We start from the raw sequence: 19546 nt of genomic DNA, 5'->3' as shown, positions 1-19546 counted from the left end.
GCTGGTGTGGCGTAGTGTAGTGCTGGACTAGAACCAGGAAGACCCAATTTCATATCCACAATCAGCCATGAAACTCACTGGTTGTCTTTGGGCCAGCCACTTATCTCTCAGCCTCACCTTGCACAAGTTTGTTGTGAGGATAAACATAACATTGCTCTGGGCTCCTTGGAGGAAGAGCAAGATTGATTTATTATTCATTTTATTTATAAACCATCTGACTCCATGGCTCTAGGCAGTTCCCAACAATACATGCAATAAAGACAAAATCGAGCAAACTGTTCAAACAACAATGATCTAAAACCATTCAAGACATTCAAATGTAAATTGTAAAACATGTAAAAAAATAAACAAAATAAATACATTAAACTGCTTTTTGCATTTCCCACGTCTGTAGTGTAAATACAAAACCTACATTGGCTTGAAATGTACCCTTCTGTTTCCAAATGGCTGTCTTCTGCTTACTGTTCCATGGTACAAGCGTGCACACAAAGGCACATATAGTGAGGAAGGCTCAAAGGTACGTTTGATGTCCTATGAAAGCACTATAGCACGTATAGAGGAAGGTTCTGTTAGTTACTGTTGAAGATTTTTAAAAGCAAGCTGAAGCAGTGTCTGATACCTTCAGTGGCATAGGGAGGTTGAAGGTGACCTGGATGCAAATGCTACAGCACCCTGCCGCCCCTTCACTCTCTCCACCACCCATTCGTTCTCCCCCCCCCCGTCCCATTACGGCATGGCAGAGGCATGCCCTCTGCAGCCAGCTCCAGCCGGGTGAGCAGCTTGGTCTGGGAAGGAGCCCTGGGTGGCCGGAGCACCACACACTGTGCTGGGCATGGACAGGGCCACCGCCATACACAGCAGGGGAGGGGAGGCGAGGTGGCCCTTCTTAGGGCCTGGTGGCTCTGAGATGCTGGGTGGCATAGGTTATTATTATATTATAATATTATTATTACTACATTTATATCCCGCTCTTCCTCCAAGGAGCCCAGAGCGGTGTACTACATACTTGAGTTTCTCTTTCACAACAACCCTGTGAAGTAGGCTAGGCTGAGAGAGAAGTGACTGGCCCAGAGTCACCCAGCTAGTATTATGGCTGAATGGGGATTTGAACTCCGGTCTCCCCAGTCCTAGTCCAGCACTCTAACCACTACACCACGCTTTCTCTCAGGTTCTTCAGACCTGGCTGCCCTATTGAAGCGCCACCCCTGGATACCTCATTTCCTTTGCAGTTAATGAAAAACAGATGCAGATTCCAGGGGTGGAGGGAGACCAGCAGCGGCCCACTAGCCTCGCCCCCCACGTCAGACATAAGCATCTTTGCTATGTATTTAATTCTCTTGCTGGTCAATGGACCGAATAAAGATGGTGGATTGACATAAGCATCTGACATCAGACGCAGGGCATGTAGTTAAGCCATCTGAGATGCAGGGGGCGTAGCTTAGCTTGCAAAGGGGACTGCGTGGCCCCGTTTGTGAGCTAAGTCCAGCCAGCATCACATTCACAGAGTGGCCGGAGCAGCTCTCCCTGCCTTTTAAACGCAGGGAAGGTCACTCCAGGCCATGCTCCAAACGTGGCACTGGTTTTTGCAGCGTGAAGGCATTTGCAGCATGGTCAGGAGCAACTCTCCCTGCCTTTAGAAGGCAGGGAGAGCTGTTCCGGCCGCTCTGTGAACACGGTGCTGGCCGGATTTTGCTCGTAAACGGGGCCTCATGGCCCCATTTGTGAGTGAGAAAACGCCCCTGCATCTGATGTCAGACGCAGGGGTGTGGCTGGGGTGTGAGGCGCAGCCCCTGTAGTATGGCCGCCCGGGTTTTTCGAACCCATTTGCCCACCTGTGGCAGATTCATTCACCTAACACAGGTGAATGAAATGATCAAATAAGGTCATGCAGAAATCCAAAATGGCATGTTTGCTTATAAAACTGGGTATGTATATGGATGCACAGCGACCATGGTATGTCACAACTTCCCCCTGTGTTTTAATGTGAAACATTCTGGTTGGAACTGCAATGCCAGCAGCCACTGGGAACAACATATATAGGTGAAGTCTAAGAGAAAGCAAGCCACCTTAAGCAGCACAGCGGGGAAATGCTTGACTAACAAGCATAAGGGTGCCAGTTTGAATCCCCGCTGGTACTATATTGAGCAGCAGCAATATAGGAAGATGCTGAAAGGCCATCATCTCATATTGCATGGGAGAAGGCAATGGTAACCCCTCCTTGTATTCTGTTAAATAAAACCAGAGGGCTGTCTGGGCCCCAGGAGTGGAAATCAGCTTGACAGCACACTTTACCTTTAAGAGAAAGCAAGGCAGTTTAATTGAGTAGAACCAGTAAAATCTTTTGTTTGGTTCTTTTATGAATTATTTTATACATTAAACCTGCTGTGGAATTCAGGTTGAAATTTTGGGCGCTGTGAAAGCAAAATATTTTCTTTTAATTTTTTTATATTTATAAAACACAATTTAAAGGTCAAAATAATTGTGTATTCAATTTAGGGAAGAGTAGGAGCTTACCAGTAGTTGAAGGAATCTGTGAAATCTTGCTAGTCCTTTGTGCCACTGCAATTGTATTTCCTATATTTAATATTATCCAAGTCTAGTACTTTTACTCATACACAATTAGGTCACGGATGCACTCTGTAGCTTTTAGCTGCTGCATACACAATGTGTATAAATCTTAAGCAGGCTTGTAATTCAGGAAATTAAACAAAACTGAAAAGTTGGCTAGATTTGCAACAGTGTGAAAGACCGGAATGTTTACCCTACATTTTGAGAATTAAAGATGGCAATTGTTGTTTCAGTGAGTCTGCAAATTGAGTTAATTTCTGATTAAATTGACTGATCTATTATCTGTTCTGGGCACAGCAGCCTGGATGTACACATGGAGCTTATCCAACTGAAATGATTTTCCCATTCATTTCAATGGAATGAGTCTATCTACATACGAACTCTGTTGCACATGTAGATCAGCCATTGAAATGAACAAGGAAGATCCTAGAGCTCAGAGCACACATTAATCTAATGAATTCTAGAGCATTATTAATTTGTTAGTATTGATTTACTTACAAAGTGAAGCACTTTACTAGTATGTAGTAAAAATGGACTGAACCAAACAAAATTTGATTTAGTTTGATGGTTTTTCTGAGCTGAGGCTGACCCAATAGCAGTCTCAAGGCATAAACGTTATTTAGGTATTTATATTCCTCTCTTTTCATTTATTTTTATTTTTGCACAGAGAAATGAAGTTTTAATATTGTCAGCACTGAAAGGCTATAGAATGAATTACTGCAGCAATGGGAATAGAAAGCAGTCCTAAAGACAAGCAAGTAGTACTTCTATTTAAAGGTGCACTCAGCTCCACTTTGGTAGTGAAAATGATTATGCAGCAGCAGCAGCAGCAACAACTTTAAATGATAATTTCCAAACTTTTGTTTTGGTTTTTCTCATAGAGCTTCGGCTGGAAGTGAGGGATAATTTAACTACCTTAAAGCGAAGTATACAATTTTTTTGAAGGTTTCTTCAAAAAGGAAGTAGAAACATATGGGAGATATGATGCTGTCTTATACTGAGTCAGACCATTGGTACATCTTCCTTATTTTTTCTTCTCTGACTAACCACACTTCTCCAGGGTCTCAGGAAGAGGTCTTACCCATCAGATGTTGCCTATCCTTTTAAAATTGGAGTTGAAAGACTGAACTTCAGATCTTCGGCATCCCAAGAATATGCTCTGCCACTGAGCTATGACTCCTCCTCTGTGGAAACCTAGTGCAATAAAAGACATGTTACCATCCATGCACAGCATTGTGCTACAGAAAGCACATTACCATTGTATACAAAAGCCAAAGATCCAGAGAGGAAACAGAAAATGTGTTCCTACAATCTAAAAAACCTGTGGAGGTGAGCATATTTTGCTATAGATTTACACAATTGTCTTATAGTAACATATCAACATCAATATTTTGTAAACCAACTGACCAACTCTTTCCATATATTTTTCAGGTAAGCACTCAGCCCTTCAATGAACTTCTGATCTTGACATCACTAATTCAAGCCAGGATGAGGAACATAATAGAAGTGGGGAATATCATAGTGACGGGAGCTCAAAAAGCTGCTAAAGCTGTTGAGCAGTAAAACAGCCAGCACATTTTGTTGTGCTAGAGAAAGGCATGGAAAGCAAGTGGTCCAGACAATCCTGTGAAGTACAGAACTACACTGTAGATACAAACCAAGTGTTCAGCTAAATGGTGCAATGACTTTTGGTGCAAATACTGAAAATTTTGAGGATTACCCAGATGGTGCCAGAAGCAGGTGAGGATAGTTTCCCCCCTTTTATAATAATCAGTTGGTTTCATTTATGGATTTTTCTCTCATGACAAAGAATTTATTGGGCTTGATGACCACCTGGTCCATCCAACCTTAGGACATCGGGTTAGTGGTTCAGTACAAAGTATAATTGCAATGTTGATTCCATTAAATGAAAATCATTAAATGTCTTCATGTGCTGTAGACTAGCTGAGGATGTTAATTTTAATCAGAAATGATTATAGTATTTGGTGTGCTAATTTAAACTTGTTTGCTTTGTATGAAAGTCCCACAACATCTAGCAGCCTCATGGTGCCTACTGATGAACTAGCTCTGTGAGTTCAAAAGTTTTCACATCCTTGCCATCAGATCTTTGTTCAATGAGCTCTCATTTGCTGTGTGTGTTTCTTTCAGTCTAAAGCAAACAGAATGGCAGTTTAACTTCACAAGAGCACAGTTGCATCTGGATGGAAAAGCTCAATTAAGTTATCAGTTCCAACTTTCTATCAATACAAGATTGCTCCCTAATGCATATTTACCAATATTTTGTCAACACAAGTTTTAAAGTTGCCAATAAGACAAATACTAAGTAATCCCAAGTCTTGCAGCATCAGTAACTACATGCTTAGGTGTGGTGTACTAATTGTTGCACCACTGGGGCATCCTAGGAAAATGTGAGTCCATTTAGGTGGAGAAAAGAAGTGTGTCCCTGAATGGGAGGCAAAGTATTAGACTCCTGATACTTAACTAGTCAGTTAATGATTTCTACCCCACTTTTTAACCAAGACTGGCTCCCAAAGCAGCTTACTATTACAGTCCGTCAGAAGCTACAATATAAACAAGAAAATATGACTGAGGATTTTTACTTGAAACCCTCTCTTTAAGGGTCAAAGTGCACATTACGTTAAATGTGTCATGGTATAACTAGAGGCTTGTCTTTACTTGTAAATACCAGCTGTGTGAGGCTGGACGGTTGTGCAGAGGTAACAGTGCTTAACTTTATGACGTTTTCCCACTGAAAATTGCCCAGTTTATTCTAAAAGTGCCATTAGCTACAATGATGCTTTAGGGGCTAAATAGACATGGGAGGGATTTTTAGAAGGAAAATGGCACAGAGGCTGAGGGTTAAATACTGACTAAAATAATTATCCTCCCTTGAGAGCAGCTGCTACTCAAGAGTAAAAGCAAGTCTCTGATTTAAAATCATGTGTAGGTTAGTTCTAAAGTTTGGTTTAAATGTGATGCTTGGTATGTTTAAACCCCTACAAACCTATCGGTTTCTCCTGCTAGCTGACCAAAGAGGCACCTTTTAAAAGTGGCGATTCTCTTTAATGAGCAGGGGGAGAGCAACTTGCCCTATCCATCCTCAGCACAACATCGCTCCAGTGGCTGTTGCTGGTGTCTATCTTATGTTAAACATGTTTAGATTGTGAGCCCTTTGGGGACAGGGAGCAATTTTATTTATTTATATCTATGTAAACTGCTTTGGGAACTTTTGTTGAAGCGGTATATAAATATTTATCGTATTCATATATATCGCCTATAGGTGGAGGGGCCTAGGTGGTCAACATCATGTTTTAATAATAGGCTAATGGTGCATATGTGTGCGGCATTAGTATGCTAGAGATCAGTAACTCAGGATATTCTGTGCTGGTATCTTCCTATTGTGTGCACAGATGCCAATGTGGTGAACCGACTGGTGGAATTGGGACCAGCATTGCAAGGCCAAAAGGCTAAGCTTAGGCCTGTATCTGGGACTGCTGTTTTGCAAGAAACTGGAGTGTGATCTTTGGTTCTTCTGAGCCAAAGTAACTGAATGGAATGCTTTCTTCTAGTCAAGGCCTGACAAGAGGGGAAGACTCGCCCCTCCCTGCCTTGAGGTTTGTTTGGGCATTGTGCTATGCTAAGGGGAAATTATGGGTACTAGCCTGAAATTTGTTAAGAGTAATCACATTTAGAAGGTCTTAGGAAACTGCACATAGATATCAGCTACCTACATATTTTAGGGGTACATTATATTCACACAGTTAGTTGCTGACCCTCTTTGCATGCTATCTCTTAACCCATTCCTCTGGATTGAAAGGTGCCAAACCTGCTCTGAAGTGACCACAAGCCTGTCAATCTGGACAGAAACAGGAATGTTTTAAGAACAGCTCCATCTGAGTCTGTAAACAAATACCGGATATGCACCCCAAGATTGGTAGACTCATTGACCAAATATGGTGAGAGAGTCCAGCAGGGGGAACTGGGGGGGCGTTTATATCAGACTGGAGACACAGAGAGATTGATATGACTGTTTCTGGTATGAAATATGGACAACAGGCCGGGAGGAAGGTATAAAAAGGGGGACACCCCCACATGAGACAAGGGGAGGTATGCTATCACTCCGTGGGAGGAGTAGCAGGTAACCCATATCCGGTGAAGGCACTCGGGCCTAGCAGATTGCTGGAATTGCCCCGGTCTCTAAGATCAGAGGGCCTTCCATCCCTGCATACCCAATTACTCTGCCAAGACACCTAGACAGGTGAATGCCTTCCTGTGCACCCAAGATCTCCATCCCTGAGTCCCACAGCTGATGCTGACCTACAAGACCTGGTAAATATACCTGCAGATGTGCTTTCAGTCCAGCATCTTCTAAACTAACATCCATGTCCAATTCCCCTCCCTCCCTCCCCCTTCTGTCCTATGGATTTCTTTTTCTTCTGCCTCCCAGAAAAGTCTCTGTCTGTTCTTCAACCTGCCAGCTTTTCTCTCCCACATCTCTCCCCCTTCCTCCATCTCAGCTCACTCACAGCATTGGGCCCAAGGCTAGAATGGGCAGTTCCTCCCTCCTTTCCTTTTTCACTCATCTCCCGCCTCCCTCCTCCTTCCCACACTTGGACAGCTCTCTTGCCCCTCCCTCTCTCTGCTTAGAACCAAAACTGTGAATGTTGTATCTTAGCCACAGAACAGCTGCAAAGGTCACACACACACACACACACACACACAGCGCCATTTTTAGTAAGAAAGAAAATGAATTTCTGCTGCTATTCATTTCTAGTGAGGGGGAAATGATTTTAGCTGTTACTGAACCACTACACTATGCTGGGGAAGAAAACCAATTGATTGATTTGCTTGCATGCTTAATTGCTTAGCTGTAACCGTTTGCCTTTAATAAAGCTTATAAAACTACAATTCTGTGTGACATCTCTCCTCCTCCTTCCTCTCAATTACTCCATGACCTCAGAACTGAGCTAGGGGTACCCTCTGTTGGCTAAGTTGGGAGGGGCTGTGTGCTCTGTCTCTCTCCTGAAGGGAGGGCACTGCAGCCTGCTCACAACACCAACAATCCATTTAACAACATGACAGCAGGCCAGTTTGGATGATACTTTCCCCACCCATGTGCTGATTTAAAAGAGGGGTGCACTGAGAATGTGCCCATCCTGGCATCTTTTGTGGACATCCTGATGTCTTCCCAACACAGTCCTTTATTGCATGGCAGTAGTTAGTCCAAATCACCATTCTACATGCAAGCCATATTCTGCCATGGATTCACTATGTGTCCTTAGGCAAGCCACTTTCTCTCAACCTCAGTTCCTCCATCAGCAATATGGGGATAATAATATTCATTTACTTTACTAGGTTGCTGTAAGGATTGCAAGACAATGACTGCGAAGCACTTTCAGCACTCAAAAACATGATACCATTGTGATCACATTACAGGCTGAGTATCCTTTATGCGGACTGATTGGGACCAGAAGAGTTCTGCATTTCGGATTTTCCCGGATTTTGGAATATTTGCATAATGAGATATCTTGGGCATGGGATCCAGAGCGCCAAAACATATGCCAACAGCGCAGGCGCCAAACTGAGCAGGGAGTGGAGGAGAAGTGCTTTCCCTTTTCTCTCTAGCGCCAAATCGAGAACATAAAAAACATTAAAAAGCTTCACAATAAAAACAGAGCTGCAACTAGAGAGAATTACAGACAAAATCCCTGTCACTAACAGCCTTCTGAAATAAGTAAGTTTTGACTGCATATTTTAAAGCCGCAAAATTGGGAATCTGCAAGTGAGTGAGCTGAGGCGTTTTGTTTTTTGTTTTTGTTACAGCGTGGTGTCCGGATTTTGGAGCATTCTGGATTTTGGATGTCCAGATAAGGGATACTCAACCTGTATTATTATTGTTATAGCATGCAAGGCAAAACAGTGCTTGCCTGAATTGCATGCAGCATTTGTCAGCACCACCAATGGTGTTGCGCACCACTACTCTAGCATAAAGTTGCCTGTTTGAAATAATGGCCATATGTTAGCCACTATTATTTATTTATAAGGTACTTTTACAATCCTTTCCCATTTTCACAAAAAACTTTTTATTCTTACATCATTTTTGCCATGTATGAAAGTTATTTATGAGTGATCAAAAGTGGAAGAAAAAGCAAATGTACAGTCAACAATGTACGCTAGATTTTAGATTCTCATTGCAGGCTGATTTAAGAAAAAGCCAATCTAAACTTCACTTGAAAATGCTCTAATACATTTTACTTATAGAAAAGTAAAATGCTCTATATCAGGGATTCTCAACCTTGGGTCCCCAGTTGTTATTGGACTTCAACTCCCATAATCCCCAGTCACAGTGGCCTTTGGTTGGGGATTATGGGAGTTGAAGTCCATTAACATCTGGGGACCCAAGGTTGAGAACCCCTGCTCTATATTATATCACTGTAGCAATAGAAGATGCAAGGTATTGTAAAATCCAAACTGATTTCTCATATCACAGTTGTGTGTCTGTATAATAACTGGGAATAAAGTTTAAAATAGAATAATAGTGTTATTTGTTGTTCTAGAGTCCAAGGGAAAGAGTTGTGGTATGCAAGGACAAAGCATATCAAAAGTGGAACCAGGATTATTAATAGTTTAATGAAATAGATATTATGTACAGAGAGGTAAGTGCAGATGGCTTTTCTGTGCTCTTGCTGCTGGCTGTTTGTTAGCCCCGCCTCTACTCCAAGACTGGAAGACACGTGACTAAAGCCCCATTCAAAAGCTGGCCTGGATCAAGGAATGGATTAATCAAAAACACAACAGCTGACATTTTAAGCAAAGAAATACTACTGATGGCATGGGGAAAATTTTGTGAACATTTGAAACATGGTTCTTAGGTAGTTACAGTGTTCTATAAGCATTCAACATGATTTTTTCCCCATATTCACATTTATGATCTTTTAAATTCTGACGTTTATTGTGAGGAGTTGCTTATCTGTGTTGTTAGGGAGATATAATAGAGAATTCTTTACTAAGAAAAGCAATACTCTGAGATGGAGCTTATTATGAACAGGTGCAACTGTTTCTGCCATCCTTCCTTGTCAAATATTTGTAGAACTGGTTTTTCATGCATTGTGAAACTAGGTAAAAGATTTTGGAGTGAAAAAAGCCAGGTTGTTTTGTTTACTTCTGGCAAACAGAAGAGAAACACACAATGTTAACGACCTTTTAATGATGTTTTCCAAAATGGAAAAAAAGGGAAGCTGGATGACTGGTCTGAATTTAGTACTTTGATCTTGTGGGATATTTCTAAGGTTTTACAGATTTGAGATGAGTTGATGGCGATGGAACTGCAAATCCTGCTGGCATCAATGTGAGCTGAGAAATACACCTGTGAAAAACAAACACTGTGACATTCCTTCAATATGTTTCCTTATGATTTCGGGGGGCGGCGGCGGCTGCTATATAGAGAAAATTGCAGCATCCAATCACCTGTATGTGCCCTCCCAAAACATCAGCCATCTGGGATCCTCTGTATTCTCTATATAAGCAACTATATAAGTTGCTTTGTGACATTTTCAGTCACAGTGAATTAACTGTTCACTGTCTGCTCAAATTATAGCTCCCCTACAGACTCCCCTTCTGTCTTTTTGCCTTGGACTAAGAGCAACCCTGCTGCAGGTCTGTGTGTAGAGCCCTGTCCAGGAGCTGACCATAACCCCATTATGTTAACACCTGTGTGGAGGAATCTGAATTAGCAGGCAATGTTCAACAGAGGCAACACAGCGTGGACATAGGTTGGACCCTCCTTCTCTGTCCACCAAACAAGATGGCGCAGAGAAGAGTGTTACTCCAAATCCCTCACAGCACTGATTGGCCTTTGGGATAAAGAAGGATGGGAGCAGGAATGAGGCTCCTGCTCTTGCTTTGGCTGGGAGTTGATTGGGGCTCCCAGCCGCTCTTTGGAACCCCGTATGCAATCATGGACCTGCGGTCTGCTGCAGTGGTTCAAGTTCTTAGGATCAAGGCCAATGCACTAGGAGGCATTTGAGAACAAATGTGATGATCTTTGGCTCAGAGGTTTAGAAATAGCTATGGTCATCTACATGGTGCATACAGCTGGTAGATTTAAGGGAAGATTTGTGATCCTTGAGAGGGAAGGTTTTAAGCCCTTAGCCAAAGAAATGTATTGTTTAATGCTATACAGCAATATATAATACACACATTAGGGTTTTTACATTGCAGGCTTTGATTTATACAACAAAAGCCAGTAATTAACGGAACAGATATAGTTCAGCTGAGTTATTGATTAATTTACAAAGCTCTCGCATGTCCTTTACAAATCCAGAATAAGAATATGACTACATTAATCACCCATTATTTACGCATACAGTAGAGGAAGGCAGGCTGCTGCGCAGATGGATAACCTAATAACTTCTTTCTGTAAAGAGCTGCCCAGACTGAGTGCAGCAGGGGCTGGAGCTAAATAGCAGTCAGTTGCATGGGATTGGCTCTTTGGGGTCATCCAGTCTCCACGGGAAAGAGGCTTCCATTTATGGCATCAGCCACCCATCTTGCACTGCCTGTAGTTCTCTCCTCCAACCAGCAGCCCAAGAATGATAGAAATGGGCATTCTGTTCCTGATCCCCAGGATCTCATTTTGAACTCCATAGCATCTGACATAGCCTATGAGGCAGTCAGAGTGTGTGCCAGCAGTCTGCAGAATGGAGATAATGTCCATGATTCAGAGAACTGTGAGCTTCATCAAAAGAAATGCACTCCTTGCTGACCATCTTGTCTCAAAGACTGATTTGGGTCTAGAGCTGCTTTTCTCAGTAGCTGCCAGGTAGCAAGCATGAGAGACCATGATGCAGGCTCTCTTAATACCAGCCAGCTCTTAGAGAAAGAAGGAGCAATGGGTGCTTGACCTGGTGCAAAAGCAGATGTAGCAGAACCTCCTATTTGGATTAGTCTATTTGGATTAGCAAATCATAATTTAAATATTCGTTTAATATGGCTTTGCAGAATCCCCATGTGAGATTATCTGTCTCTCAGCACACAATCTCTGAGCGTGCTCTCCTTCATATTACCTCAGCCATGATGGATGTCAAGACTTTTATATGGTTGAGAAGCCACATTCAGTTCAGTCAGTTTATTTAGCTTTTACTTACAAATTACAATATTTATGTAAAGCTGCTCATGCATATAAGTACTGGGAAGATCAAGAAATACTGGCCTAACATATTTACGTGGCTTGTTGCAACTTTGACACTTCAGTTTCAGTTCATTGGATTAACCTGCCTGTGGTATGCACTTGATCACATTCAAAGTAGTATTTGATACTTCTGCACAATACAGATCAACAGTCTCAACACATTTTTTAAAAAGTAGTTTTCAAAATAAAGGTACCTAACCTTAGGGCCGTGAGCATTGCTACAGTTTCTTATTGGCACTTGCCAGCAATTGTCAGCTTTTTATTGAGCTCACTGAAAAGTATTTAGGAGGCTTCTGTATTAAAATCATCCTGTTTCCATTTCAGAATGTTCTGAAATGAATGCATGACAGCAATGAATGCACCACTGAGAGACCTTAAAGGCCAGGTTGAAGACAGATCATCCTGGAGAGAATCTATCTATGTGGTTGCTAAGAGTTGACACCGACTTGACACAGCACGTAATCAGACAATCAATCAATGTAATATCAGCATTTTGTTTTAATGCTTGCTCTCTCCTTTCCCCCACTGAAAGGACACACTGTTTTCTGTAGTGGGTAAATTTTGTGTCCTGAAGCTTTTTTGTGTGTATGTTGCAAACTCTGTCAAGTCTGATCGTTTTCATTGGCTTTGAAAGCTGTTGCACCTGTTAGGTAACTTTATCCTTTCCAATCAATAGGAGCAGTGGAATGTTCCAACCAGTGACGGAACAGCCAAGAGCTAGCCAGTATACATGAGATTCAAACTGGTTTGAGTAGGCAGGGTGCAAGTAGCCATAAAGCATGGGAAGCTTGAGAAAGACTCTTCTTCAGCAGATAAGCTGATTCTGCAAAAAAAACACAACAGCACAGCACTTGAACAGCACCTCTGCAGGGCTCCATTCTGGTGTGCTTTCCTGGGAGGAAAAGATGGCTGCTGCTGCTCTTCAGATTGCTGGGCTGCTCCTCGGAGGCATCGGCACAGTTGGGACTTTTGCCATTACTGGCATGCCCCAGTGGCGAGTGACCGCTTTCATCGAAAGCAACATTGTGGTTTTTGAAACCATCTGGGAAGGCCTCTGGATGAACTGCATGCGGCAGGCTTCCATCAGGATGCAATGCAAAATCTACGACTCCCTCTTGGCACTGCCTCCTGACCTTCAGGCTGCAAGAGGCTTGATGTGTGCAGCATCAGCGCTGGCATTTCTGGCTTTTACAGTAGCTGTTCTTGGCATGAAATGCACCCAGTGTACAGGAAATGATGACCGAATCAAGGGCTATATTTTGCTGGCAGGTGGCATCGTTTTCATTTTGACTGGCATCGTTGTGTTAATCCCAGTGTGCTGGGTTGCCCATACTATCATTCGAGAGTTCTACAATCCGATGGTCTCAGTGGCTCAGAAGCGAGAGCTCGGGGAAGCTCTTTACATAGGCTGGGTATCTGCCTTCTGCCTAGTTGCTGGAGGGGCTATTCTTTGTTGCTTCTGCCGTTGCAATGAGAAAACCAGAAGTTATCGAAACTCAGTGCCTTCACATCCGACAACGTACCGTAGCCACCATATCCAAAGGGCAGCTGAAAGTTCATATTCGAAAAATCAGTATGTTTAGCCATCTCTTGATTTAGTAGCCTTTAGAAGCAGAGTTATTTAATATCAGACTTGAACTCTAACAAGCTTAGAAGAAACTTTGCTAGCACAACATGCTGTGTACACTGACTGGAGTGATATCCGTGGAATTGCCTATGAAATCTAAGACAAAGCAAGCTCTACAATTCAGGGCAGTAGTTTGGAGTATTTCAGTTGCAGGATGAAAAATGCTGGGACCTGTCTGGAGTTCTGTATTTCTTAATTAACATTTTTACAAAGGAATATATGTATATAATTAATAGTGAATTGAAACAGCTTTGAAGGGAAAGGGAAGAAATTATATAAGTAAATTCAAAGACCTATTGAAATCCAGTATATTCTAAAATATTGCTTACATATGGCATATTATATTTCTGGGCTTGAAGGGGATATTGCTGGGGTAATATTACCATGGGAAAACCTCTTCAAAATTCATCACTCATTATGTTTTATTACATAAAGTTGAACTTATACTGAAGTATTGTTTAGCTGTGCAAAGAATAAAGACATGCTTGGACTGTCTTAATTCAGTGTATTTTTCAAAGTATATATTCTACATTTTGCTCAAGTGCTTCTTTCTTTCTCCCCCAAAAGTATTTGCTATTTAGTATCAATAAGATATCATATGCATTTGTAGTCTTGGAGTTTTATATTCTGCCATTAATTTCCTGAGCATTATAGATTGTTCTGACAATATTTTTCTGATCAAACAACTCAACACATTCAAATAAAATAAATAAAAATTACATCCTGCAACATGTTTTGTGTGCTCTTCCCAGTGGCTTCTGGGGTATTAAACTCAAGGGATAGTAAGAGACTAATGCATGGAGTCTAAACAGAGAGCCAGCATGGTGTAGTGGTTAGAGTGCTGGACTAGGAACGGAGAGACCAGAGTTCAAATCCCCATCAAGCTATGATACTTGTTGGGTGACTCTGGGCCAGTCACTTCTCTTTCAGCCTAACCTACTTCACAGGGTGGTTGTGAGGAGAAACTCAAGTATGTAGTACACCGCTCTGGGCTCCTTGGAGGAAGAGTGGGATATAAATGTAATAATAATAATAATAATAATAATAATAATAAACATATAGCATATAGATTCTATCTATCTATCTATCAATCAAATTTGAGGACCACCCCAAACTTGTGTCTATGGGCAGTTTACAACATAAAAGGAGGCAGTTGACTCCTTCAGATGATCTGAATAACATCCATTGGGGTGCCATGGGGATCTACTTTGTCTCCCATGCTGTTTAACATCTACATGAAACCTTGGAAGAGGTCATCCGTAGTTGTGAGCTGCAGTGCCAACAGTATGCTGATGACACCCAGAACTACCTATCTTTTAAGTCAGCAGACACTAGGGAGGCAGTGGAGTGGCCACATTACTTGCCTTGGGTAGCACCAAGGAGGTCCAAAGTGGCTTTTGGGGGTAGGGTACATTGGTTGCCAACTATCCCCCAACCCGCAAGCCAGTAGCCTACTCAGATTTTAATTTTTTTTTAAGTGTTTAGAGTCTTTGATGTGTTATGACTTCTCCTCATAATGAATCCCTAAGAGGATTCATTACACACCAAGTCTAAAGACCTCAAAATTCTTTAAAATTAGTGGCAGCCATGTGACAACCACCCCCAACCCACAAGGCATTGTGGTACTCAGTTCATTTAGGATATTTTGAAGTGTTTCCCTTCAACCTGCCTTTCGGGTTGAGGAGTGGTTGGCACATGGGGTGCCACTAATTCCCCCCCCACACAAGCCAGTGGGGTACTTAGTTTATTTTTTTAGAAATGTTTGAAGTGTTTAGACTCTTTGTTCTGTAATGAACCTCACAGGGATTCATTATGAGGAAAAGTTATAACACACCGAAGAGTCCAAACACTTCAAAAATCCTTTAAAAAAAACTGAATACCCCACTGGCTTGTGGGTTGGAGGTTAGTTGGCACCCAATGTGCCCTACCCCCAATCCACTTTGGACCACCTTGGCATTACCCACAGAGAGAAATGGGACCACTTTGAATCACCATTATTCCCTATGGCAGAAAAAAAAATCAAACCACTTCAAATGGGAAAATTGAATCTCAAGTCAATTCTAATCAAATCTGGGAAGATTTGATTTAAAATTCAAATTCTATTTTGGCCAGGGGTGACAGGAAGGATTCCTTTTGAGTTCAAATCACTTGAATAAACCAGTTTCTAGTCAAATGATTTGACCTCAAAATGATTTGCACGCCCCTAATAGAAAGCACTTCCGGCCACCGCTTCAACCTGGGAAACCAGGGAGAGGTTTGGATCCAGAAGCATTCCCAGACTGCATATCTATTCCTTTTGGGGAAGTGTGACCTCATCCAGAACTGGCAGATCAAAATTTTCTCCTTAGTCCGACCCCACATATCTTTGTCTTACTTGGATTCAGTCTTAGTTTGTTATCCCTCATCCAGCTCATTACTGCTTCCACTTAGGGAGGTTATGCCTTCTCCTCATGATGTTGACATGGAGGAATAGATTTGGGTGTCATCAGCATACCGATAACACCCTGTATCAAATCTCTTGATGATTTCTCTTAGCGGTTTCATGTAGATGTTAAAAAGCATTGGATATACAAAATGGCAACCAAGGTAAAGTGATGAATTGGATATTTTGAACAATTTACTAGTATGATGTCGCACCTATTGTTTGCATTTATGCTGTTAACATTTATGGCTTTTTTCAATGGGGTGTGCCTGCATCTATTGCTGTGTGTACTGTGCAACGTAGCGCTGTTGATTTGACAAGTCTGTAGGGAATGCAAAGCATTCTTGCTCGAATAGTTGCTCAGTCTGTTTGAAATTTTTAAAAGGTTAGCTAAATATATAATCAGATCAGTCACACAACATATAATAGAGTCATCCATCCATGCTGACTCAACAGGTTTTTGCTGTTCAGGTATCTCCATTGGGATATCCTGCTAAGCTGAGAACTAGCCAGTTCTCACATGCATGCATTCGGCAGTCAGTACTTCTTATTCTGCATCTGTCTGCCCCTGTTCTGTGTTTACTGCATTTCAGAAACATATTCTGGAAGACGTATTCTGGAAGAGTTATCCAGACCTGTGAGCTTAGCTATCATCAGTATGCTTGTGCCCTCTCTCCCTCTTTCCCATCTGTTCCTAGGGATGTGGTTTAAACTATGAATCTAGTGCCTGAGGTTCATAATAGACTAGATATGGCTATACAGTAGGTCTGTGCAGACATATCAGTAGGACTTGGACCTGATATTCCCTCTGTCAGGCATTATTGGAGGCAGTTCTGTCATGACAGCAGAATACCCTGACATACAGAAGCCAGATTAAATTGTCTTCTGTCATGACATTTGAGTTCCCACATGCCTGTTGGACTGGACCGAACTTGCCCTTTCCTGCAGGGGTGCAGCAATGGCTGTCTCTCTAGAAAACCCTACAAATCCCATAATCTCCCATACCACTGGAGGACTTAAGTGGGGGCACTACCTTTTAAGTAGAAATCATGGATCTATATCATAAAGAGGATGATATGCAGCCTGTCTCCTAGCCCTCACCCAGTCTCAGGGAGAGGAGGAGGAGAAGGAAGGGGAGAGGAAGAGAGCACACCACGAGAAGTGCAAAAATGGTGTGTGCATAGGGGCCCTGACAGGAACTCTAGCTCGTAGGTTTACAGCATCATGGGCAGCACACCCATGAATCATTGTCTTCCTTCTAGGGGAAGGAATTGGATTACGAGTGTTTCCCAGATAAATTTTAAAGCATGGCAACCCTCCCCTTCAAAACTTGTAGAGCCTGCAGCAGGAACCCACCCCCTCAAAAGTGTACTTCAGGCAATAGTGGTACTATCCTATGATTCCTACAACTCTGAAAACATTGGATTGGATCCAGGGCAGAGGCGTAACTATAGGGGGGGCAGGGGGGGCACGTGCCCCGGGCACCATCTTTTCTGGTCACATGGGGGGCGCCGCCATGACCAATTTTTTAATTTTTTTTTTAAATTTTTGTTAATACAAATGTTTCCTGCTCAGTGCAGCAGCGCTGCAGCAGTCAAGGGAGCGCGTCGGTGCCCCCTTCCCCATGAGTGGTCCCTTCCATGCTGCCTGTGCGCCCCCCCCATTGCTTTGCTGGCGCCTGGCGGCCAGTCAGTGGCCTGGCTTGGCGGCGGCGGGGGCTTGTGAGAAAAAACCTAGGTATAATGTAGTATGTTGGGGAGGCGATGGGGGGGTGCAGGGGGGGCGCCATTTCAGTGCTTGCCCCGGGTGCCGTTTTCCCTAGTTACACCTCTGATCCAGGGGCATAGCTAAGGGAGAGGGGACCCGTGTCCACCCCTCTCCCCGGTGACCCCTCAGAGTGAGGGAGACAATGAAGAAAATAGGGAGGGTTGGAGCTAGAGGGCCCTCAGGAGCTGGGGGCCCGAGGTTCTTTGAACCCATGATCTGCTCAATTATAGCTACACCCCTGATTGGATCCTAACTTGAGCAAGTGGAAGGAAGCTCATGCAAAGGAACTTCCATGCCCATCTTCTCCACTGCAGCCCCCTGAAAGCTGCTCCTGAGGAACAGGAGGCCCTCTGGAACAATCTGGGATGGCATAAAGTGGTTGCAGAGGGATGGGTAATTGGGTTAAAGGGGTTGGTAAGGCCTTGCGTGAGCTTCCTTCTTCTCATGCAAAAAGTGCCTCATCCTATATGGTTATGGAGTCCTGACCCTCACGAGCTGCTTTTCAGGAGGCTCAGGAGGCTGTAGAGGGAAGGAAGGGAAAGTCTCCTCCTGCAAACTTCTTTCCATGCAAACAAACCAGGAGCCAACCATTAATTCACATGGCATGCCAACGTATTTTGCATTTCTGAAGGGCTGGGTTTCTCCCATATGTACTTTAAGGCTTTAGATCTGAGCCGAAACAACTCAATTCAGACTAATTTGGGTCTTATCCAAAGTCTTGTGACAGTCCTACAGCTTACTACCACATAACACAGACCCACAAGACTAGAGTTATCATCAATTGTTAGGTCTGTGGTGGCCTAAATAGCTTTAGAATAGTATGCAGGTGTGTTATCCTTAATTCCAACAAGCAGCCTGCCCTTCTATCTATGGTGTATGAAAACAACATCTTGAATAGGTTCATAATGTTGGAGATGGACTTCCAGTGCATCGAGCTTTTGCACCAACTATCCTAATGACCACAAGGGGCATTGGGAGTAGAGACAGTGAGTTAGGTAGAACCTAACTGTTCTACTTGTCTCTACTCTATGACCTCTGATAAGTTAAATAAATAAATAAATAAATAAATAAATAAATAAGAATGTTGAGGGCATGGGGATTTATTGCTTCTCCGCCCATTCAGATAACATAATTTAATAAATCAGCAGGCCTAGATAGAAAACTATTTATGTGATTATTCAAATGGGAGAAGAGGAAGATTCTGCATTAGATGCTAAATTTAAATTATAATTCAACCTTTTAGCAGGGGGTGTTTAACCTAAGCAAAAGTTTCACTTTAGTTAAGAACTATACAATCTGAAAGAACAGCTGGGAAAGCTCCCCCAAAGTGATCTCTGATCTTTCTTTAGAGTGGCTGTGCAGAAGGTCCCTGGCCTCTCCAGTGAAAAGGATCTTTGGTAGCAGGCCTGCCTTAGACCAGGAGAACCATTGCCAGTCAGAGCAAGCAGTCAATGGTCCAATAATTGGAATCAGTGTAAGGCAGCTTCGTCTCTTCATCCTTGCTGGTACAAGTGTAAATGTACTGGGATCAGTGATTGTTGGAGGTACCTATAGAACCGTACAGGATCGGCAGAGTTCAATGTGATCCAATCAAATCCAAAGGTTATTTTCTCAACATTGTACACTTCCTGCAGTTAAGAGATCTTCAGCTAATATTGGCTCATTTTAATTATATCTCTAATTTGCTGGACAAATCACACACACACTTGTATGAAGTTGTCACAAGTCCTGATGAGCTGAGTTGACTGTTGGGGCAACATGAATTTAAGCATGGAAGAATGTAACCCGGATGCCAAAACAAACAAAAAGATTAGTGCCCTTGAAATGTCCAGGAAAGGAATGGCAAAATAAACTAGAGCTGCACGTGCCTAGTTCTGAGGTAAACAAGGGGCTGTTTTTCTATGGCTGGTTTCTGGCAAGCAAGAGGAGACTTTGGTGGTGCTTTGATAGGCCCTGAACAATCTGAGACATT

General features: G+C 42.7%; 1 protein-coding gene across 1 annotated transcript; it reads left to right on the top strand.

Annotated features, from left to right (window-relative positions):
* The first annotated feature begins 12519 nt into the window (after window positions 1-12519).
* On the top strand, window positions 12520-14098 carry LOC128351186 (claudin-8-like). Its single transcript, XM_053310446.1, has one exon. The coding sequence runs from the start codon at window positions 12664-12666 to the stop codon at window positions 13339-13341; it is 678 nt and encodes a 225-aa protein (XP_053166421.1). The 5' UTR covers window positions 12520-12663; the 3' UTR covers window positions 13342-14098.
* Window positions 14099-19546: the final 5448 nt, after the last annotated feature.

This window comes from Hemicordylus capensis, chromosome 3 (assembly GCF_027244095.1).
Source record: "Hemicordylus capensis ecotype Gifberg chromosome 3, rHemCap1.1.pri, whole genome shotgun sequence".
Lineage (NCBI taxonomy): Eukaryota > Metazoa > Chordata > Lepidosauria > Squamata > Cordylidae > Hemicordylus > Hemicordylus capensis.
This window is presented reverse-complemented; position numbering and strand designations above follow the sequence as displayed.

Excerpts from the sequence above, each read along its gene's own strand:
- LOC128351186 (XM_053310446.1), top strand. The coding sequence starts at position 12,664 with ATGGCTGCTGCTGCTCTTCAGATTGCTGGGCTGCTCCTCGGAGGCATC.